Source organism: Pleurodeles waltl, chromosome 5 (genome assembly GCF_031143425.1).
Source record: "Pleurodeles waltl isolate 20211129_DDA chromosome 5, aPleWal1.hap1.20221129, whole genome shotgun sequence".
NCBI lineage: Eukaryota > Metazoa > Chordata > Amphibia > Caudata > Salamandridae > Pleurodeles > Pleurodeles waltl.
The window spans coordinates 719,759,039-719,783,089 of NC_090444.1; the positions used below are offsets into that span (position 1 = coordinate 719,759,039).

Genomic DNA, 24,051 nt, shown 5'->3' on the forward strand with positions numbered 1-24,051 from the left:
AGGGCTATTTAGGGTCTCTCCTTTGGGAGGATCTTCAAATTCAGATTGCAAGACTCCAGCAGGAATCCTCTGCATCCTTTACTTCACCTTCTCACCGAAGAAACTGCATCTGGACCCTCCAGGAACTAAACTGCAACAACGAAGCAAACCCGACTTCTGCAACATTGTAACTTCAGCTCCTGCCAGCAACTGCAGCTGTTTCACGGTCGTGCTTCCTCAGAGGACAGCCTGTCTTCAGTCTGCACCAGAAGAATGAACAAATCTCCCTTGGAGTGAAGGAGTCACTCCCCTGCTTCAGCAGGCACCTCTCTGCAATGATGAGCATCTGCATGGGTCCCCTCTCCTGATAAGTTGCATGGATCCTGCATCACGGGTGGTAGACTGAAGTGGTCCCGATGGTCCTGCCATCCTACTGTCCAACTTTGGTGGAGGTAAGAGCTTGCCTTCTCACGCAAGACAGTACCCCGTGCACCACGTGTTTTTCAGTTGCCCAGGCGTGTGGCATCCTTCTATGAAATTCTTTGTGCACAATGTAGCTTCGGCCCCCAGCACTCCTTCCTGAAATGCACAGCTTCCTGAGCGGTTCTCTGGCGGCATGGGATCCTTTGTTTTTGTGCTGCGTGGGCATCCTTTTGCAATTCCTTTGTCCCCGTGCTGGGGAACTCCTGTGTGTGCTGGCTGGTATTCTGTGGGCTCTCTGAGTTGCTGAGAGCCCCCTCTGACTCCTCCTCCTGGGTAGAGTCCACCAGGTCCCTCCTGGTCCCGGGCAGTGCCATTTTCCACTAACCATGAGCTTTGCCTGTGCCAAGGCTTGTTGGTGGAATCCAGTGATGCAAACCAGACTGCAATCATCCATCCGGTGTGGGATATCATCTGCACAACCCGCATCCATCTTCGTGGGTGCAGTACTGACTGTTGTTCTTCACCAGTGGTTCTTCTTTTGCACCTTGATTCGGGTTAGCAGGGGCTACTGTCCTCCCTGGACTCTTCTGTGCTTCTTGGACTTAGTCCCATTCTTCCACAGGTCTTTAGGTCCAGGAATTCACCCTTTGTGTCTTGAAGTATCTTCTGGTTCTTGCATTATCTTCTTTCTCATGTTCTTGTGTGTTCTGGGAAAGTTACTGTGATTTACTCCTGCTTTCCTGGGCTCTGAGGTGGGTTCTATTACTTACCTTTGGTATTTTCTAATACTCCCGGCGCCCCTCTACACACCACACTTGCCTAGGTGGGAAATCGACATTCGCATTCCACTTTCTTAGTAGATAGTTTGTGTTTCCCCTAGGCCCATTTCTAACCATTGTGATTTTCACTAATTTCAATGTTTTCTGTTTTTATTGCTATTGCTGCATACTAGTGTATATAATTGGTGTATTACTTACCTCCTAAGGGAGTATAGTCTCTATGGTATTTTTGGCATTTGTGTCACTAAAATAAAGTACCTTTATTCTAGTAACACTGAGTATTTTCTTTCATGTGTGTGAGTACTGTGTGACTACAATGGTATTGCATGAGCTTTGCATGTCTCCTAGATGAGCCTTGGATACAGCCACCCCTAGAGAGCCTGGCGTCTAGGCACTGCCTACGTTTCACTAATAAGGGATAACTGGATGTGGTATAAGGTGTAAGTACCATAGGTACCCACTACAAACCAGGCCAGCCTCCTCCAAACCATTGTACTATATAGGTTACTTTTTTAATTTTTCTTGTAATTGGCGACATTGGGTCATCCAGATAACTTGTGTAATGCCCGAATACCAGTCTTTCTCGATTTCCCCTGTTGATGTTTTCCCACTACATTTGATCTTTTATATTTTGATTGAATAAATACATACAACATTCCATTTGCATACTACTTTAATATCATTGTTTATGGGAGTGGTGTTGCATTTTTTTGCAGGGACCTCTGTTCCTTCAAAGTTAAGTTTACTGCTCCATTCTAGGACACTCTACTTACTCCATGATACTATGCCACACCAGTCGATGACACATCATTCTCCTTTATGCCATTAACTTTGAGCCATGCTGAATAGTAGTCTCACTAGTGTACAGCATGGCTAAAACACATTGGCAAAGGCAATAGAACTTACATAGGCGAGACCTATTGGCTTTGCCACTGCTCATTTATAAGGTATGAACTTTAAGGTGACTTGCAATATCCTTACGTACACAGGGGGTATTTTACCCCATATAATACATGGTCACACCACCAACTTTCCCACAAACCACTTAAAACAGTGCATAGGTTCTGCCATTCCAAGCTATTAAAGTAGAGCAGAAGAAAGAAAAGCAACATTAAATTTTTTGCTTTAAACAGCTTTATTAATTATGCTCCTTGACCTGATCTGCCTTTTACCTTGGCTGCTAGCTCTGGCAGAAGGCATTGTAATGCAGAACTCGACTGTAATAACCCTATCATAGTCATTTTCTGATGTCTTTTCTTTACAATCAGTGAATGTCTTTTCTTTACACGCTGTGACTTGGTGCATCACAAACAGCTGTTTCTAAAGAAATTAGTGACTGTAGTTTATAAAGAGATTAGAGAATCCATGTTTATATAGACTGTAACTCCAAGAATTTCTTCAGTTGAAATGCTTCTAGTTATGACTGATGTGGAGCTGAGCTTCCCAAGATCACACACAGGAGTAGAAGTGTTATTAGAACTATGGTTTTCGAGCACAGTTCACAACTATTGTACCTAATCGCTTTTTATCTCTCCAGTGCGGTTCCAGTTGGCATGAGGCGAAGGGCATGATGGGTGTGGGGCGCAAAGGGTATGTTCTTCCTTTTTACCCTCCTACCTTGATTTGCTTGGTGCATGAAGATGCAAGGTTAATCAACATGTTATTTTCACATTTGAGCTAATTATTTTGTGAATATAAATAACAATAAAAGCTACTTTCAGACTGTGTAAACATGCCTTCCTTTCTCCCTATTTCACTTCCAATATATATGATTGTGTATATTTATCGGAAACTGCAGTTCGTAACGAGCGATTTGTATAGGGTTGACTGAAAGCCCCCAAGGCTGTCCCTGTCCCCCCCAGAAATGTATTGTCTCCTACGCCCCTGCATCACACTGCTTATATTACATTGAAAATATACCATTGGAATGTGGGAAACTGTTTGACTGTCCCAGCAGAATTCTAGGAATTTTTTGACAAAAAAAGTACGCTGTCATGAAGCCGTGACTTCTGCTATACTATTCACATCTGCGTCTTGTCTCAACCTCTCCCGGCGGCTCTCGTGACGCAGCTGTTTTGCACGCAGTGGACGTCTCCAAAATCAGCAACAACGCCTCCTCCTACGTTAGCCCCCTTCTCCACGTGTTTTCCGCCTGGCGTGGGTCCTTGTTCTGGTAGATCGGGCTGCCCAGAGCTCTGCCGTGCTCTTTCGCATATCCCATTTTTATCTTCACTTCGCAAGTCTCGACCACTCATTGTGTTTCAATCATTCAACAATCGTACCAACTTGCCATAACCGAATTAAAATGTATTTTCTGTTCTACATACTTTCTAACAGAAAGCTAACTTTCGGCACAGGCATCGCAGACGACAGCCCGTGTCGGAGGTCGCGCGCATGGACCGGCTGACATGCCAACCCGGCAGCTGTGGCTGAAGGCTGAACGTTCGTCTGTTGGTGGCTCTGACCACGCGTGCGCTCCGTAAAGGGAGCTAGGCGAGGTGTGTGTGTGTAGCAACTACTGCCTTAAGGAGGCCGAGCAGCTACCGCTGCCCTCCCCACACGGGCCATACCATTTCCCTGTCATTCAGACTCTTGACATCGTGAGTCCATCCACCCCTTTACTGCTTAATAGTTCTCCTTTCCTTCTGACGTTGGGCTACCTGCGGCTGCCACGCGCTAGCCAGTGTGACAGACATTATGGACTATGATAGCATGATGGAAAATGATGTGCTGGAAGCGCTTGATGATCTTGGGTAAGTGTTTCCCTCGCTCCTGCTGACCTGTTATTCTGAGGCAATAGCTACTGGTGGGCGTGGGTCAGGTGGATTAAGGTGCTACTGAGAGACGGACAACTGTCCCGGAGCAATGGCTGTCTGTTTTCTCTCATCAATATGTTAGACCAGTTTCTCCTCAAATTATATTCGTTACTTGAAATGACACCTTTTACATCGTTTCATGTGGTTGACCAGGCTACAAGCCCTAAAGAAATACTATAGGGACTGACCAAGTTAGGCAGTAGGCAAGTGACATCATGGTGTGTGACATCACGGCATGGCAGCAGAGGAAGTGGCATCACAACCCATGACATCACAAACAGTGACTTCAGATCATAATTCCTTATACATATTTTTAGCAGGGTCTATTGTGAGTACATTTGAGCGTGTTACGACTAGGGTGACCCCCTAGCATCCAGGTAAATTCTGGACAGGACTGTAAAAAATTCAGGACAAAGGGTCACAATTCAGGACGGAAATTCAGGACAAGAATTCAAGAACAAACGTCAGTTTTACAGACACACCCAAGAGAGGCACTATTGTTCACTGTGGTCTTTTTGCGATTTTCTCCCGATATGCTACATTCAGGTGTCGCATTACGTTCTTGTTCAGTAGTAAATGAATGCCCTTCTCTGTCAAGGCCATCATCCCTACCCAAATCTACCCAATCTTTCTTGGAGAGAAAGCAACAGCAACATTTTGATTGTGTTTCTAAACATTTTAAAACCCATGGCAAACAACTCGGGAAACATTAAGGTTCGTAACTTTATGCTAGTTTAAGCATATTGTACAAAAACATCTGGCTCACCTCAACTGCCAATGGACTTTCAACCTAAAAAAATATTAATGTGGCAGAGTAGATGGTGTGGATACAGTCTCACACCTAAAGTCAGGATGCGAGGTACCCACAACTTTTCTGTAGCCTCACAGCACTACACTGTATGTCCTGGACTCCTACATTTATCTCACAAATGGAAGCCCAGATTACCAATCAAAGATGATAAAAGTGGAGGATGAAATTAAGATCAAATGGGAGATCCACAGCAACTGATTCAAAGGGTTGTTGCTAAGAACTGGATGAATAAGAAAGAGACTAACAGAGTGGGACAGTTCCTAGAATATGACAAGATGGGTTCACCAAGACTATCTGAAGGTATTGCGTACCTGGGGAGTTGTCTCTGCAGACAGGAGTGAAACAGAAGAGGCACTGCTGTCAAGTAGTTGAACAAGCAGCACCAACCCACCCTGGTAAACTCTTCTGGTGCAGTGGTCTGCTGTTTGTGCTTGTGAAGGGTGAGCACGGGCCAGACCCCTCGCAAGACTTAACAAAAGCCAAACCAGTGATCTTGGTTGTCCCTAATTGTCAAGTACACATAGAATCTTCAAGCTATTTGGGATGTAAATTGAACAAACAAAATATAAGAACATGAGAAAGGTTTTAACATGTAATTAGTGTTTCTTAAGAACTGGATTAATATCTACCATTTCCCCCACTGATTTGCAGGTTGGAGATCTCAGCAGAGCGTCAGTTCCCTCTGAGTCCAGTTTGCTTTTTGGTCTTCTCTTCTGCTTTCTGTAGTGGGCCATGTGGCACTAGTTAAGATGGTGTGTTATCCCAATGATAGTATTATTTTGCAAACCTTCCCCTGCTTGTCTTTCATTCCTTCTTCAGACACGCCACACATCTGATTTGGTCTCTGTGGTGTCGTCGGGTTGCTCTTTCCACTCTAAAGCTACCCGTGACTACAGGTGGATTAGGCCTTCTGGACTCAGAACACTATTATTTAGCTGCCCAGGTCCAGTGGGTGGCTCACTGGCTGTCTGCCCCCCTGCATGAGATGGGGTTTACCCGTAAAGACTTTTAAGGAGGGCTTACTGCACTGCTCATTGTTTCCTACTGGCCAGTCTACAGAACAGCATCTTGGGTTATTATACACAGCTTTCTCTTGCCTTGCTAGAACCTGTAAACTCACTGACACAAAGAAACCCAGTGCTCCTGCAGTACCTTTGCAAGGCCTTTCCACTCGCACAGGACAGCTGTGCTCAGAGCAACTCCGTCAGTGGCATGCTGCTGGCATCTTTACATTTTGGGGATTTTGTTTTCTGGACGGTGAGCTACTAAATTTCCAAACCCTTGTGGCAGACTACCATCTTCATCCTGGTCATCTCCTTACTTACAACCACCTTAAACAATCATTAAATGTCCTATTTAATGTCTGCTACCTAGCACTAACCCTACATTAGGTGTGCCAGAAGCTGCACACCATAGGGACTGATGGCAAACCAATAAGATGGGTGTACAGACCTTTCCTGCAACATGGTGACCACTCCAGGTCTTCTCAAACTACGTGGGAGATTGATGTGTGCAAGATACAGACTGAAATAAAATACTGGACTTTCCCACAAAGTGGGGACTTTAAGTACATTCATAGAGCTTCCTTGGGAATGGATTCCATCCGTTGCTTGCCTTTTAGCTTTGTGGTTTGTAACTCACAATTTGTTGCTTTCAATTTGCTATTTTCATTTGTTTTAGGCCATCCAGCTTGAGTTCCTCCCTTTCCTTGCTCAAACCTTATTCACAGTATCCTTCCAAGTGCTCCCTTTCTGCCAACAGGCCTGTTTCTCTTGTTATTATCTCATCACATTTGCTGTAAATTTAAAGAACAAGGTCAAATGTCAGGCTCTATCTTCAGTGGGAACTCGGTGTTAAGTTTTCTTTCTCTGACTTCAAAGTGAGAGGATTTATGCAACAATCTTGCTGGATACTGGGGGTAGGAAAACATTTTTTCTACCACATGACACCATTTAAATAAACTGTGCAAGGATTTCAGAATATATCAGAATTAGGAGTACAAATGAAGCACATGTTTGTTAATTCCGAACTGTGCTGGAAACAAATACCTGTATATGATTAAAACAAATAATTAAATTAGGTGATGCAATTTCCACACATTATTGACTGTGCACTGCATAGTTTTATTTGAAAAACTGTATGTCTGTGCAAACGTAATGGTAATTTCATTAAAAAATGTGTTGTGTGTTAACCACACCAAGCATACTACCCTCCACGCTAATCTGCACCACTCCACTTTACATCACTCAATGCAACTGCATCCTGGGACACTGCACTCTTTTCCACTCAGAACTATTCCACTTTATGCCACTGTACTCTATGCCATTTCACAGTATGCCTCTCTACTCTAATCTGTACCACTCTACTGTATGCCAGTGCACTTTATGCCTCTCTCCATCACTGCACTCTGCGCCTCGGTATGCTATACCACTCCAGCCTAGGCAACACCAATCTACTCCACACAGCTCCACTGCATGTCACTCTGCAACACTGCACTGTACGCCACTGCACTCTATGCCAATACGCTCTAAGATAGTGCACTTTACTCTGTAACACTCAACTCAATGCCCCTGCACTCTACATTATTACACTGTACGTCACTCAAATCTACTCTACACCACTGAGCTGTATGCAATGACTTTCTGCAACACTTTACTCTATGCCATCACACTCTATGCCACTCCACTCTACCCTGCACCTCTCCACTCTATGCCACTTCACTCTACTGTTAAACAATCTACTTTACGCCACTGCACTCTGCACCACTGCACTCTACGCTGCACCTCTCCATTTTATGCCACTGCACTCTGAAACAATCCACTCTACGCCACTCTGTCCCACTGCACACTACTTCAATGTACTCTATGCCAATGCACTCTAAACAACTTCACGATTCTGCACTGCACTCATCTCTTCACCACTGAACTCTACGCCACTGCTCTCTACTCTACACCACTGTACTGACACTCTACTCTGCAACATTGCACTCTCCACCACAGTACTCTACACCACTCTACACTGTACTGTTGCTTTCTACACCAACACCACTGCACTCTGCCACTCTGCCTCACTCTACTATACTCTGCACCAGTCTACACTACCCCACTCTACGCCACTGCACTCTATGCCACTTGAGTCTACTCTACACACCACTCTACATTACAGCACTCTCTGCCACTCTACTGTGTGCCACTCTACTCTGCCCAGTGCCACTCTGTACCACTGCACTGTATGCCAATGTACTCTAAACTACTGCACTGTACCCCACTACACTCTACTCTGCACCACTGTACTCTACGCTACTGCTCCTATGCCACGCTACTCCATACCACTGCACTGACATTCTACTCTGCAACATTGCACTCTACGCCACTGTACTCTACACCACTCTACTCTGTACTACTGCATTCTATGCCAATACACTATACACCTCTGCACTCTATGCCACTCTGCTCTGCATCACTCCATTGTACTCTACAGCACTATACTCTACTCCCCACTGCATCACTCTCTGCTACACCACTTTTCATCACTCTACACCACTGCCCTCTATGCCACTCGAGTCTATGCTGCACTCTATGCTACCGCACTTTACACCACTCTAATCTACTGCACACTCTGCCACTCTATGGTATGCCACTCTACACCGCTGCACTTTATGCCACTCTACTCTGCACCACTGCACTCTACTATGGACCACTCTTATCTATGCCTCCGCATTCTATGACCCTACATTGTACGCCACTGAATTTTATGCTGCTGCATTCAAAGCCACTTCATTCTATACCACTATATTCTGCAACAATCTACACCAATGCTCTCTACATAAGTCATCTTCCCTGCATACCACCCCACTATATGCCACTATGCAGCTCCACAGTATTCCACTCCTATACATGACACTCTTTACCATTCCACTCTAAGACACTTTGGACCACTCTCCGCTATGCCACTAACCTTTAGCCATGCTGAGCAGCAGTCACTCTGGTGTATAACATGGCTAAAACACACTGGCAAAGCCAATAACCCTTGCGTAGACAAGACCTATTGGCTTTGCCAATGTTAATTAGTACTATTGGGTACCAAGATCCCTGAAAGCACTGTGAATGTGTAAGCCCTTATTTTAAACATGCATTACACACATCATAATAAAGGCTGCTACAAAATACGCAAGTACATTTAGGTTAAATAAAAAAAAAAAGTCCTTCTAAAATACAGATTTCAATAATATACAGATTATACCTAGTGCAAACATTTTTTTAACTTCTTTAAAACCACACACGCCACAGCTCACCTTGGAACACTCTTACAGTACCTCTTTTTAAAAGAAAATATCTTTGCCGTCAGAAAGCTTCAAGTGACTCCTTTGATTAAAGTCAATACAAGCTTTCAAGCCTCTTTGCATTTGCAGATTTACCAGTTGCCACATTTGCATTTCTTTAGGGAAGGAGACACCCTGGCACGAAGGCCTGTTTCTTATCTGTCTGCCCCTCCCTCCCTCAGAGCACATGTCATAATTACATTTTGTCCTTTAGCTGAAAGGCTAAAATTACTAACAAATACTGTCAGTTAAGCCTTTCATCATGGACAATAGACGGTAGGGCTAAATTACAGGCAGTCCCTGAAAATTATAGACTGGTGGTCACCCTAGTTACGACATTTAACAAATTAGACTTTACGTTGGGCTTGTGTAAAAAAAAAAGTTACAAAACCCTGATACAAAAATGTGGGCCACAACATACATTTATTTTTTAAAAACTTTGCCACCAAGAAATTGGCAACTCAGGGATGTGGCAGTAAATCTGTTATGCTTAATTGGTTTCAAAGACCATACTTTGAAATATTTTATGGTGCTAAAGCACCCGCTGCAGACACTGTGTGCACAGTAATTCTCAAAAAACTATACTGACACAATAGCTCTGGAGTTTAACACAGTTGCTGGAGAGATCTGTGTTTTATTTAGTCCCAGTTTTCAATCAAAGTATCATATAGGGGTTAACGTGTCTTCTGCAAAGCACATCATTTAACATGCAGATGACAGATTTTTATTTTATGGAGCTAGGTAATTCGGTTACTACTTTTAACACAGATATCGTTTAGCTACTTGCAGTGCACAAATTGTAATCCTTCTAACATAGCACAGTGCCATTTAAAGGACGTGACTACTACACCTTGTAACCCTCACCATCTTATCTAACACATCCTGTACATTGATTTACAAACTTAAATGATTTATTATGAATATATAATGTGTATGTGTGATGTAAAGTTCTCTTACACCCTCCACCTTGATGAGTAGCGCTATAAAAGAAATACAACAAAATAGTGATATTTAAATTATTTGTGTAAATATTGGGACAGACCAACACATCTGACATTTGTATAGTGAATGGGCATCTTCTAAATAAAGAGATTGAACAAAGTCAAAACCATGCCTCTCTTTAATACCTGGGAAGAAATAAGATGTTTGCCTTTATTTCCCCTCCATTGTATTTACATCTAGGTGTAAGGCTCCAGATAGCTTCTTGTCATGATATTCAAACAGAAGGAGGCCTGATGGCCCTTTAACTTTGGCCTTTGTTTTGTGCCCAGCTGGAAGTTAAAATAACAAGACCTTCTCTGCCTTGCACTTTGCTGCACTGAAAGGAATGCAGACAGTGTGCAGGTGCTGGTGAATGTGTCCTGGTGTCCAAACATTGCACCTTGACGAGCTCAACATAATTCAGTGGAGCCCAGCTTCTTGGCATGGTGGATGGTATCCATCCTCTGAATATAGTGGATGAATGCTGTCTACCTGCGTGTACTCCCGACTTGTGCAATGTAGTTGACACACAGTTATCAAAGTTCCCACTGTAAAAGAATGAATGATTTTGGGAAGCTGTACACGTCAAGCTACTACTGAAAAGTGCTACTGTGACGTACTAGTGGTAGGTTGAAAGTATGATGTACAAACTGGTGATTTAAAGTATTGTTCAGCACAGAGCTACCTACTCTTGTAGTCTATTTAAAAAACTGGTTGGTTCAATTGCTAAACCAAAAGTAACTTCTTAACAACCTTTGTAAGTGTTGCGTTTTCCTTCTCATCATGTTAAAACAACCAGTGGCGATGCCATTCATTTTGGCTTTTGTATAGTGACAATATTTATACCGTGCTTCACTAACACACAGCTTTGGAAGACCACCTTGCCTACTACAAAGATTGGGTGCAGGACAAGGTGGGTCGGTCATATTTCTATCCAGCAGACAGGTGTGGTGTGGCTTTTCTTCTATGGTGGAGGAGTGTCATTCCCCCCTCCCCCCCCAGCAGCTGCAAAGATCTTTTACTATAAAAGGATAATAACCTATGTTTATTATCCTTATATAGTAAAAGGGACAAGGCCACGGGCTGTGACTGGGACGGAGGTATCATGTGCGCTTGTATGTTTGGCCATCTTGGGCCAGCCATACACAAAAGCACTAAGCTCTCTTCAACCCTGCACTGCGTTGACAGTTTGGAGAGAGCAGGCAAAGACTTTCACTCTGTGTCAGAGCGCCCTGGCTTAGCGCTCTGACCAATCGTTCGGATTGGCCGCATGGCAGACTGGGTGCCTGTGCCTGCAGCTGCAGCAAAGGTGCGGTTGTGGCAGCGGCGATGAAAGATAGATGTTTAAAAAAAAAAAAAAAGTTATTTTCCCACCCCGCATGCACCGTCGCTTCAAAGCACCACAAGCTGCTCCTGCTTGCAGACAGAACAGAAACAACATACAAAAACCGCAAGTAAAATAGGGAAGTTCTTTCGACCTCACAAAATAGTTAAAATATGGCAGTAAAATTGCTAATTTCCCAATGAAAGCGACCCTCCCTCACAGAGCACGTGTAGATGGGGCAGCAACAAACAAGCTTCACTTCCTCACTGAAGAGAAATGGCTCAGACGGCTGCTGTACAAGCGTTCCTCTCTCACAGAACATGTATAGTATGACAGCCACAAACGAAGGCTTTCCTTTCTGACAGAAGGCATCTGCAGTGCACAATTTCATTCTGTGCTTAAAAGATATAACATGGCAGCAGTATTGCAAGTATCCATTGATCTTGTTGGGTTCAGACATCATAGCATGTAGGTTACACCAGATCTCTGAAGCCGGTGGTAAATCCATTTGGACAATGATATATATGGGGACAAATGAAGATCTAGGAGTGCTGCTTCCAGTTTCATTTGGCTGTAATTCTCTGTCAGTATACATACTGTCCTTCTCTCTTCTGGTATTATTTATGATGCTTTGGTAATATTGTGAAAGTCCTGCTAGTTACACTACTGACTCCTGCTGTCACTTCTGTAATTCGTCTTCTCATAGTCTGCTGTGCTGCAGCTGTCTCCTTGTTTTTCTGTCAGTTCCTGGAATTCATGCTGCCAGCCAGGCACTAAGCTGCCTAAATTTTCCTTATCAAATGTTTTACTGCTTGAAGCCCAAAATGGTACTGTGCAAATTGTTTCAACTCAGATTATGAATTGCTAATCACAGGATTCTAGTCCATGTGTTCTAGTCATTCCCTTGGTTGCATTGGCTCATCTGAAAATACTTAAACCGCCAGTTGTGCAACTCGTATTTTTGCTGCAGGGCCTGGAACGACTTCAGGCCATATGTACGAACAATTTTTCCCATAGACACAGAATGGGTGAAAACCTTTGCTACATCTGGCCCTTCATCCTTTCTCTTGTACCTAGGTCCCTCCAAGGTTGATACCCCAAGCAGATCCCAGGGTGTCATTCCTTCCAACTTATACAGTTCCCTCCCTTTGTCCCCATGCCACATTTATCCTCCTGGGTGAGTTTACCTTGCCACCCCACAAGAAGGCTTTCATCTGTTCTAACGGACAGGATCTAAAGTTCTTCAGTCTATGTGGGATTTACCTCCAGAAACCGTTCCAGCCTTGTCGCAGGGTCATTTCTGGGGCCAAAGCTCAGTTTAACTGCCTGGAGCTGAGAGACCCAAATATATGCCTTCAAGTCTGGCAGTGCAATACCTCCAATATAAATGGGCCTTTTTGTTGTTTGGAGAGTTATATGAGGGGACTCTTCATCCCAGAGGAGAGTCTGCAGTGTGCCCATCCACTTTTTTGGAAAATAACTCGGGCTCCAGCCAGTGGTTTATTCTGGCGCACATATAGGAATTTGCGTAGAGAGGCCATTTTAAATAAAGCAGCTCTACCCATAATTTAGTGGTAGTCGACTCTACTGCTCAACAGGTACCTAGAATTACCTCTAGATCACTCGAGGTTTCTTTCCAGGAATCAGTTTTGACTTGGTATAACCTCTAACCCTAGGTAGCGGAAATCCTCCGGCGAGACCTCTACATGAGGGGGAATCGCAGCTGCTGGGCGCTAGTTACCCATCTCCCAAAGAACAGATTTACCACAGTTAATTTTGTATCCTGTGTTGTTTTCAAAGTTACATAACCGTGATAAGACCACGGGCAATTAGGTTGCTGGTTCGGTTAGATACAGCAAAATGTTGTCTGCATACAGGGACACCATTACCGGGTGAACAGGAATGGAGAGGGGTTCACACTTGATGGGTCCCCCTATTCAAGAGGAATTACACCAATAATGTTCTGTTCACCTTTGCCTTCAGGTGGTTGTATAGCCACCTCACCCAATCTCGCCCAACAGCAAAAATGTGTACTGAATCCCAGTCACTCTAAAACACAGACAAGCATTGCCAGTTTATGGAGTCAAATGCTTTCTCTGCATCCAAAGTCATAAGGGCTAAGGGTTCTTGTGTGTGCCTCTGATAGTCCGTCCAAACAATTATGCAGGCAGCAGAGGTTTTGTCAAGTTGTTTGTTAGGCTATGGGTATTTGTCTCTCTTCACCAAAGTCGGGATACATTTTACTAGGCTCATTGCTGATGTTTTCATCAGGATCTTAACCTTGATATTCAATAGGGACATCAGTCTGTACGATGTGCATTGGTTACCTGGTTTCCCAGGTTTGAGTATCACCACAATTGTTGGCTGTCGTAGATCAGGTGATAATCTGTCTCTAGTACCGCCTCAACGTGGGCAAAATGTGGGGTGTCTGCATCTATGGGGTGGGTTTATTGAATTCTGCTGGTGTGCCGGTAGGCCATGGTCTTTTTTTCCATGTGCATTACCTCCTCCAGGGAAAGGTCCTGTTTCAAGCACCTCATCTCCATGGTCTGCAGACGTGCAAAGGCAGTTCCCAGTGGAAGGCTTAAATGTCGCATCTGTTGCAGAGGATCCTTCCCTATGTAGCTCCCAATAGTATTGTGCGATCCTCTCAGTAATGTGTCTAACTGTGGTGACCTGGGTCCCATCCGGTGCCTCAAGTTCCCCCACCCATAAGGGCGTTGCCTCTCTTTTTTAGCCATGCCAGTATTCGGCCTGCCTTGTCACCCATGTCGTGTGATTTCCATTTGAATGCTAGGAATTTCTCCTTTGCTATGTCCGAGTCAGTGCGTGGTATAGCCTGGTCAAGGCCTCCATGCAAAACTGTCATCTGGGCTTCTGTGGGTACATAGGCTGCTTACGCATCTCTCGTTCAAGCGCATTTATTATTTCCTTTTTCTGTCTTTTTGTATGTGAAATGACATTCCCGGCCCTGTGACTGAGTATGTTTTATATGCTTCCCACAGTACTCCTGGTGAGCACACTGATTCTTTATTTTCTTCAAATTATAAAGCATGTCTTTGGAGCTATGACGCAAATTTACCATTCTGAAGCTCCCTTTTGTTCAGTCCTTACTGCTTAGTCACTAGTTGCTGACCCATCATCTGGTACCAGAACCTAGTATGACTTTTAGCAGGGCATGATCTGAGATACCTCTTGAAAGATATTTGACTTGTACATCTTCTGGGCATTTCGCTTTCGGGATGAACACATAATCTAATCGAGAAAAAGATCTGTGGGCCCAAGAAAAAAAAGGAAGTAGGTTCCAGCAGTGTAGGGTCTACCCCTGCAGCACCCCCCCCCCCACCATATCCTGGAGACCCATCAAATATTCAATCTATGCCAGTGGAGATGGACTTTCTAAAAGTGACTTTTTTGGGGCTGACCTGCCTAGTGACTTGTCCATGACGTAATTGAAGTCCTCTCTTGTGATATGAATGTCTGAGGTGGCTTTTAACAGGATCTGGCTTAATTCTTCGAAAACCGTTTGGTCGAGCAAGGTGTACACGTAATTTAGGGGTTTCCTAGGCCACCCAGTACAGCCTCTGGCACTTTGCTTGTAACCTCTGTCTTCCCTCACTGTTTGTCAGAACACATCAATAACCAAAATAAGCAGTTGAATTTTCTAAAGGGAAAAACCTACTAAGGAAAACAAATGCACATTGGTTGTACTTCTCTTAAATAGATCAGCAATCGGTAATATCTTCATCAGCAGAACCCAAGAACATCAGGGCTTCAGAGAGCAGCATCAGGACATGAAAGGGATACAGTTCAGTAAAGTTTGGGCCTAGTATAAGTGAACTGTTAAAATCATAGACAAGAACAGAATCACTAAAAATGCAGACCTGAAAAGAAGCTCAAAAAGTAGACAACTGACCTAAATTACCTAAAGCTTTGCTATATTAAAGTCCCAAAAGTTACTAGCTAAGCCTCTATTGGACAAGACTATGAGGTCGTTTAGTACACAGGCAGTAAACGTTCATTTGTGCTTCAGATGTATCTATTTTCTTTCTTTTTACGCTCCTCTCAGGTCGACAGCTTCTGTACAAAGCGTACAATTTAAAACTACATAGAAACGTGATGTTGCATCCTGCCTCAAACGAGGGCCTTTTGTTAAAAAGATACAATTGTTATCTCGAGGAAAGTACAAGAAATGAAACATGAGCACAAGACAGAAAAATGCAAGTCACACAGAATGTTTTAAGAAACATTATTTTGCAAAGTTAGCACACATTTAAATATCATATTTCTGGAAAGACACTAAAAAAAAATGGGCCTTTTCACTAATGCTAAACATGAATAATAAAACATTTCTAATTTGTACTTTTTGTAGTACAATCAAAGTTAACTATCTTCTTTTGTCAGTACATGTAAGTATGTTTGAACAAAATACATTTTCATTAGACTTTATTTTCACATCGAACTTCATTGTGGCTGACACCATGGCAATCACTTTTTCAAACCACACGTTTATTTTTCTAGCACACGTTTTTCAGTTAGGCCTTTTAATTCTTGTTGTTACACATTATGTTTTAGTGACAAATGTTTATTAATAATGTTTGCTCTGTAACAGTCCCTCCTCTGACGACTATAAGCGTATTTGCAAAAGAACATATATTAACACTAGTGAAAGAATTCAAAACTTTGTTTAGTGTATCTACTTATTAGACTTCCTCTGTTTTCTCCTTTCTTCAGAATTTCTCAGATAATGAAAAGATTTGCTTTACATTGTTTCCAATTTCTTTTCTTCCCTCCTCTGTTTATTTTTCATTCTTTGTCTTTGTTTTAATCCATACAATTTGTAAAGTCCAATTATGCAAATTAGACATACATTCACTATTAATAATGGTTTCATTATCATTCCTACAACACGCTGACCAAGGTTTCCAACCAGTTTTTCACTTCAGTAAAACTTTTGCCTATATTTTCCCACACACCTGGCTCTTTCAGGTCTTTTAGGTCAGAATTCAAATTCATCAAATTTCTAACATAGCTATTAATTTCTTTACCATTGTCATGGATAAAAGTGCATCAATGTTGCGCTTTAAGCATCTGACAGACTCCGCCGCTCTTTTCTAAGAGGATGTCTAAAGCAAGACGATTCTGAAGAACCATCATGTGTACTGCAACCATTTCAGTATCCATCAGTATAACTGCTCTGGAAAAATCTGTTTAGCATTTTAATTTTCATTTCATTCAGTACAACTCCCCAAAAGCAATAATTGCTCTAAATATATCTCCAACTATTTCCGAATAACTTGCCGTTTTTGATCTTGGTCTTAGATCATTCACATGAGAATCTATGTTGTCAATATGATATATTTTAGGAAAAAACACTCTCAGGTAGCAAGTCCCATAGCATCCCCTATGGAGACAATAATAGGCATTTCTTCCACAGGTGTAATAAACCGTGCGAATAGCAAGATCTTGTCCATTCAGCATAAAGTCACATGTATTCTTGAATAGAAATACATGTCTCCATTCACTCGTTCCCACAAACTTAGTATCAGTTCTAAATGTTGTGTACACAAGCTTTCCTACATGTTGATAATCTAAAGCAAGCTTCCCTTTTGTGTTAGTTACACTATATACATAGTCATTCTTGTAAGTATGTGTCACTAAACCCTTCTCTATTTTCTCCTTCATTGCCTTTCTCCTATCATCAGTTTGATCCAGGAAAGTTTTCTCCACTGGTGGAAGTGTACATGTAAATATTTTATGGTGAGCATAAGCAGTACCAAATGTTAGTGTAGACTCGAAGAAACCTCCTACAATGCCAATGTTACTAGCTTTAGCAATACTATTCAAGTGTCAAAGTTAGAAAAGAAATATTGTATGTGTTCCTGATTATAAGACTTATAGAAGACTACATCTAATTCCATATGTTAGTGGTAAGCTATGATATGTTATTCCTTCTTGCAGTGATGAAGGAATTTGTGTACACACATACCATTCTCTCACATCCATTGTCTCAACATATTCATACAATAAGCGATAGAAAACTTTAGAAGTTGTAAGTTGTCTAAGTGTAAGTTGTCTAAGTGTAAGTATTTCTCATCGCTTTTTAAGTTCTCAAATTTAGAAAGCTTTATCAGAAACACTCATACTTGCACTCAACAACAAACTTCTCAACATACATACAACTGCCAATCCAACACACATACACGTGCAACAGCCATTGTTTCCATTGCGACTGGTATTCATGGCCTGTAAAGAATCCAAAAAGTGAAAGAAAAATTGATTTAACTATGCAGCTAATCAAAAATAATCTTCAGTCTTCTTTGTAATTATTTACAGCAGCTTTTAGACTTCTCCACAACTTGTCAAAAATCTGTTTAGCAACTTTGTCAAATCAGGTTTTCAATGTCTCTTAGTAGATCATAATCTGCTGATCACTAACTATCTGTTCCAGTGAATAATGTCTCAAATGTGATTTCAAGTTCCAAAACATAAACCTGGATTCTCACAGTCAAAACAAAAGGACATAAATTTGTGTTCCCATTCATAAGCTGCGACGTATGCACATTTAGGACCTGAGTTTCTTCGACTTAGAACTCTTTCTTTTTGATCTTTGATTTGCACTTGTTTCTCCTTTACGCAGATCTATTTTTTCTGTTGTTTCTGCTTCCTCATTTATGTTTGACAGTACATCAGGAACCTCTTCAGTTGTGTGCAAACTAAGCCATTTATTTCCTTTCACAGTTTTTCTAGACAGTAATGGCAAAACTGGACTTACGATTCTTCTTGATTCAGCAGGTTTTTGACACGCACTTCCTTGACTTTGACTTGCTTCACCTGCACCATTAGCCAGGAGTCAAATCTGCATGACTGTTCAACTCAACTCCACTCCACTTTCGGCTTCTTCAGGAAACAAGATCAGCTTGATCTCTTTTTCCCAATCATCTGCTTCTGGAAGAGTCCTCCTCAGATTTGACTTTCCTTCTACATCCGCTTCTGATTCTGCCGATAGACGAGTATCAGGACTCTCCTCTATTTCATTTCTCAGAGGTGTACCTCTGGGATCTTCACCAGTGTGCACTGTCTTTGGTTTTGCAGTCTCTTGTTCTGTTTTTGTCACTTTTTCTTCTTGAGACTGTATTACTTCTGTTGGTGCTCTCAGTAGCACTGGATCTTTTTCCAGAGGATACAACAGTTTGCAAGTATGGCTCGCATGGACCCAATTCGGACCTCCAGCACACCTCACAGCAGTCCTTGTTACCAGAATAATCTAGTATGGGCCGTTCCACCTAGGCTCCAAGCAAGACTTCTACATGTGCTTCTTGATCAGCACCCAGTCACCAGCCTGAAGACTGTGACATTAGTCTTGTGATGGTGGCACAGCTGTAGCTTCCAGCTGGTGAGACAAAAACCAAACCACATCAGCTAGACCCTTGCAGTATTCCAGCACCAAGTCATCTGTTATGTTTACAAGTGCATTTGCAGGCATAGCTGGCAATCTTATTGCTCTGCCCAGAAGTCTTTGTGTCAGGTGTACTTCTCATGCTCTTTAGAACCAAAGGTAAAGCATCTGGCCACTTCAGATTTGTGGATGCACGCATTTTTTTTTTCAGAATTCCATTCATATGTTCTACTAATCCAGAAGCTTCAGGACAGTAGCTACAATGTAGCTTCTACTCAATGTTTAAGGCTGAACATTAGTAATTTCCCATGGAGCTGAAATCGCTTGACTTCTGGTGAGCACTGCATTTAACCACAGCAATCTTTTCAGGCAGTTGTAGGGCTTGCAACAAATCATGAATTCTGTCACCAGTTTCTAACTGGTGAGCCAAACTAGGTCATGAAACCTTGCTCAGGCCATGACTGTCTAAAGTCGTGCACCACATCAAATCCTTACTGGCTGTCTGTAAAAATCATAATTTTAAGCTGTGCAGAAATACAGCATGCTCTAGAAAAAGCCACCAGTTCACTTGTGCAGGAAATACTCCTTGAAGCCATGGAGCTTTGAGTACATCAGAAATGGTGCACACAGCATAACCAAATATCAATGTCCCTGCATTGTCTCTTGAACAGGAACCATCAACAAAACGTATTTGATCAATTTCCTCTCAGTATCCTGAATACCAGGTCTGGGTTTGGTGCAAAACGCTGTAACCTCTAGGCGGTCATGTTCCACTTCATAAACATTTTCAGGTTCAGCAATGTCTATTGGTATCAAGGTTGCCTTATTAAGTACAGTGCACCTCTTAAGGGTGACATTTGGTGATCCTTAAAAAAAAAAAAAAAAAAAAAAAAAAAAGAATTCATACCTCTTGTCAACCTGGCCTTTGTCAAATACCTAGTCTTGGTCCTGGTAAGCAAGACCTTAACTGAATGAGGGACCATTACTGTAAAGGATGTCCCATTACAATGCTCTCAATTTTTTTAAGCAGCTGGGCAAAGCTGCAGCTACAGGGTCCAAAGTAGCAGAAAAATATGCTACAGGGTGACTCATTCCTCCAGGTACCTGTGTTTGGACAGAAAGAGCCCAACAATCACGTTTGTAACAAAACAAAGAAAATGTTTTGTGAAATCAGGCGTTCCCAGAGCTGTGCTCCTCACAGACTCTCTCTCAAATCAATAAAAGCTTTCATACAAGCTTTATCAATAGGGACAGGATCAGTAATGTCTTTGTGGGTCATTCTCTGTCAGTGCTTGGAAATACCAGAAAAATTGGGAATCCATTGGTGGCAGTAACTCACCATTCCCAAAAACATCCTGACATCTCTTTGAGTAACAGGAGGATTCATTTGTAAAATAGCTGTAACCCTTTCTTCGGACATCTTCCTTGCACCTTTCTCTATTTGATGTCCCAAGTACATCACTTCTTTTTCACATTATTGTAATTATGTCGGGGACACTTTATGTCCATTTTCACTCAAATGATTCAATAAGGCAATAGTATCATGCCTGTATGCTTCCTGTGTTTTTGAAGCAACCAATAAATCATCAAAGTACTGAACCAATGTTCATTGGAAAGGCATTTCCAGTGATTCCAAAATCTTTTTCCACACTTGATTAAATATTGATGGAGAGTCTCAAAATCCTTGTGGGAGCCTACACCAGGTATTACAGTATTAATACAAGTATTCCTGGTGTAGGCTCCCACAAGGATTTTGAGAATCTCCGTCAATATTTAATCAAGTGTTGAAAAAGAATTTGGAATTATTGAAAATGGCAACTGGCTATTCTCATGGCGAGGCACTGAGAAGAATGCCTGTGACAAGTCCACTACTGTGAACCATTCTGCATCACATGGGATTTCAAACAAAAACACTGCTCTATTGGGAACAACTGGACAACATTTGACCCCAATTTCATTAATGTTTCTTAAATCCCGAACAGTGCAAAATTTCCCACTTGGTTTTCGCAAACCCATAATAGGTGAATTACGTGGGCTGCTCAGCACGTCCTTCAAAACTCCTTGCTTAACAAAATCTGCAATTACACAAGTAACTCCTTCAGTTACATCTCGTACCATGCAATATTGAGGAGTTTTTGGAAAATCTGCACTAGATTTAACTGTGACATTGACTGTTTCAACTCCTTTAATCAGACCAATATATTTTCCTGAAAGATCCCAAACTTTTGAAACAACTGTATGTGGTAAATCAATTGGCAGGTCGAATACTGTAAATGCAGGATAAAGAGTAATCAATAGACACTTTTAATTAATCAAATTACAATTTCCAACTGGTAAATAGGATTCCTTATCATCACTATTTATTTGGATGGCAATTCCATCATTTGTGTTAGTTATTGAACATCTTGTTTTGCACAACAAATCTTTTCCCAATAGACATACTGGACTTGAGTCACAGACTACGAATCTGTGCATGCCTACAAAAGTACCAACTTTAACAGGCATCGATTCAGTAATTGGATTTGTCAGGTGCTGTAGGAAGCTGGCTCAGTGTATACTATATCAACATGAGATATAGTGTGCACAGATTCCAGGGGTTCACCAGAGGCTAAAGTACATAACACTAATGCTCTCTTTTGTGGTAGTGTGGTCGAGTAGTTAGGCTTATCAGAGGGTATTGCAAAGCATTTGTTGTACACACACAGACAATAGAAGAAGCACACACTCGATGACTTAACTCCAGACCAATGGTTTTTATATAGCAAAAATATATTTTCTTTATTTTTAGAACCACAAGATTCAAGTTGCAGGTAAGCACTTCAATAGTTTCATATTTCACATGTGTATCAATAGCACTTTGAAATCAATAAGTTATACAGTTTTTGAAATATTGGCAAAGAAAAGTTAGACCGATTTGCAGGTAAGTACAACACTTACAGTTCCAGTCTCCGGGGTTTGGGAAGTCCTCAGGTTGGGGTTCAAGTTAATCCTAAACACCCACCACCAGCAACATGGGGACAGCTGGGTGCAGAGGTAAAAGATAAGGCAAAATTATCATGGGCTCCTATGGAGACTGGGGGCACTCAGTTTGAGATCTGCAGGCAGTTTAGTACCCGCGTCTTCGGAGGGCAGACCTGGGGGGGGTTTAGAGAAGCACCGGGGGGGGGCACAAGTAGGCACCAAACATACGCCCTAAGTGGCATTGGGGTGGCTGGTTGCAGGGTGCAAACAAGGTGTCGGGTTTCCAATGATTTTCAATGAGGGGACCCTGGGGAGTCACTCAGATGCTGCAGGCGAGGTCCAGGGGGTCTTCTCTGGCAAACCTCAGGCTGGACAGGGAGGAGTGCCGCCTGCTGAACGTAGCTGCACCGGAGGTCAGGTTCTCCAACGCCTGGGGTCTGCGGGTGCAGTGTGTCTTTAGGCATCGGATATCTTCGTCCGGAGCTTTTGCGGTCCTCTGGATTCCTTCTGCAGGTGTCGTCGTGGAGGGATGGAGAGGTCAACCCAGGGTAGGAACTTGCTCGCAATCACCTGTGGATCCTCACTAGCTGGTTGGGCCAACGGGACACGGGCCGTAGGCGTTGCGTGTAGAGTGGTCAGGACTCACGTATTCGGAGTGGTGCTGGAGTCCTTGGGTGTTGTTTCTTCATTGATGGGGCCGCTGTCCACAGGAGTTCTTGGTCCTTTTGGGTACAGGGGAGTCCTCTGAAGCTTGGTAGGGGTCGCTAATCCGCTGGATGTCTCGCTGTTCTGGTGCAGGTTCTTTGAAGGAGGAGACCAGCTTGTAGGGCTGGGTTCAAATCAGTTGTCGTCTTCCTTCTCTGCTGGGGGTTCAGCATAGCAGCCCTTCTTTCTTGTTAAATCGCCAGGAATCAGGTGAGCTGGGTTCAAGAAGGCCCTTAAATCCTAGATTTAGGGGTGTTTCAGGGGTCAGAGGGCAGGAGCCAATGGCTACTGTCCCTGAGGGAGGCTGCACCCTTCCTGTGCCCATTCCCTTTGGGGTGGGGGGCACATTCCTAACCCTATTGGTCCCTGTCCTCCAAACCAAGATGGAGGATTCTGCAGGGAGGGGGTCACCACAGCTCTGGACACCTTAGGGGTGGTCCCAGCTAGGGTGGTCACTCCTCCCTGTTTTCCCTAATTTTCCCACCGGATTCGCTGCCAAAAGTGGAGCTTTGTCGGGGGGGAGTTGGGCATCTCCACTAGCTGGAGTGCCCTGGGGCACTGTATCCCAAAGCTTGAGCCTTTGAGGCTTACCACCAGTGTTACAGTACCTGCAGGGGGAGGTGTGAAGCACCTCCACCCAGGACAGGCTTTGTTTCTGACCACAGAGAGCACAATGGCTCTCACTCCATGTGGTCAGAAACTTGTCTGAAAGTGGCAGCTGGTACAGAGCAGTCAGTCCTGCACTAGCAGTTTAGCTAACATACAGGGTACATCTGTAAGATGCCCACTGGGTGCATTTTTCCAATAAATCCCACACTAGCATCAGTGTGGGTTTAATGTGCTGAGAAGTTTGATACCAAACTTCCCAGTATTCAGTGAAGACATTATGGAGCTGTGGAGTTTGTAATGACAAAGTCCCAGACCAAATACTAAGTATGGCTACAATGCACTTACAATGTCTAAGAATGGACTTGGACACTGTAGGGGCAAATTGCTCATGCAACTATGCTCTCACCTGTGGTATGGTGCACCCTGCCTTAGGCCTGTAAGGCTTGCTTTAGGGATGACTTACCTTTGCCATAGGCAGTGGTTTGTGGGCATGGCACCCTGAGAGGGGTGCCTTATCGATTTTGCCTTTTACTCCCCACCATCACACACAGGCTACAGGAGCAGTGTGCATGTGCTTGGCGAGGGGTCCCCCAGGGTGACATAATACATGCTGCAGCCCTGGGGGACCTTCCCTGGCCACAGGGCCCTTGGTACCAGGGGTACATTTTACAAGGAACTTAACTGTGTGCCATGGGTGTGCCCATTGTGAAAACAAAGGTACATATTTTGGGAAAGAACACTGGTGCTGGGGCCTGGTTAGCAAGATCCCAGCACACTTTAAATCAAAGTTGGCATCAACATAAAGCAAAAAGTGTGTGGGGGGCATGCCAACAGTGACACTTTCCTGCAGGTGCTGATACACTACTCCTACAACCTGCACTGTTGTCCCCAAAAAATGGCACATAAGGAACTTCTGCAGTTCTGACAGTAGAGCGTGTAGCTC

General features: G+C 43.1%; 1 protein-coding gene across 1 annotated transcript in view; it reads left to right on the forward strand.

The window, feature by feature from the left end:
* The first annotated feature begins 3,557 nt into the window (after positions 1 to 3,557).
* FAM98A (family with sequence similarity 98 member A) overlaps positions 3,558 to 24,051 on the forward strand; it is a 337,728-nt gene continuing 317,234 nt past the window's right edge. The window contains exon 1 of the mRNA XM_069234676.1: positions 3,558 to 3,934. Coding sequence (XP_069090777.1) covers positions 3,879 to 3,934 — 56 coding nt within the window. The 5' untranslated portion in view covers positions 3,558 to 3,878. The remainder of the gene's footprint in view (positions 3,935 to 24,051) is intronic.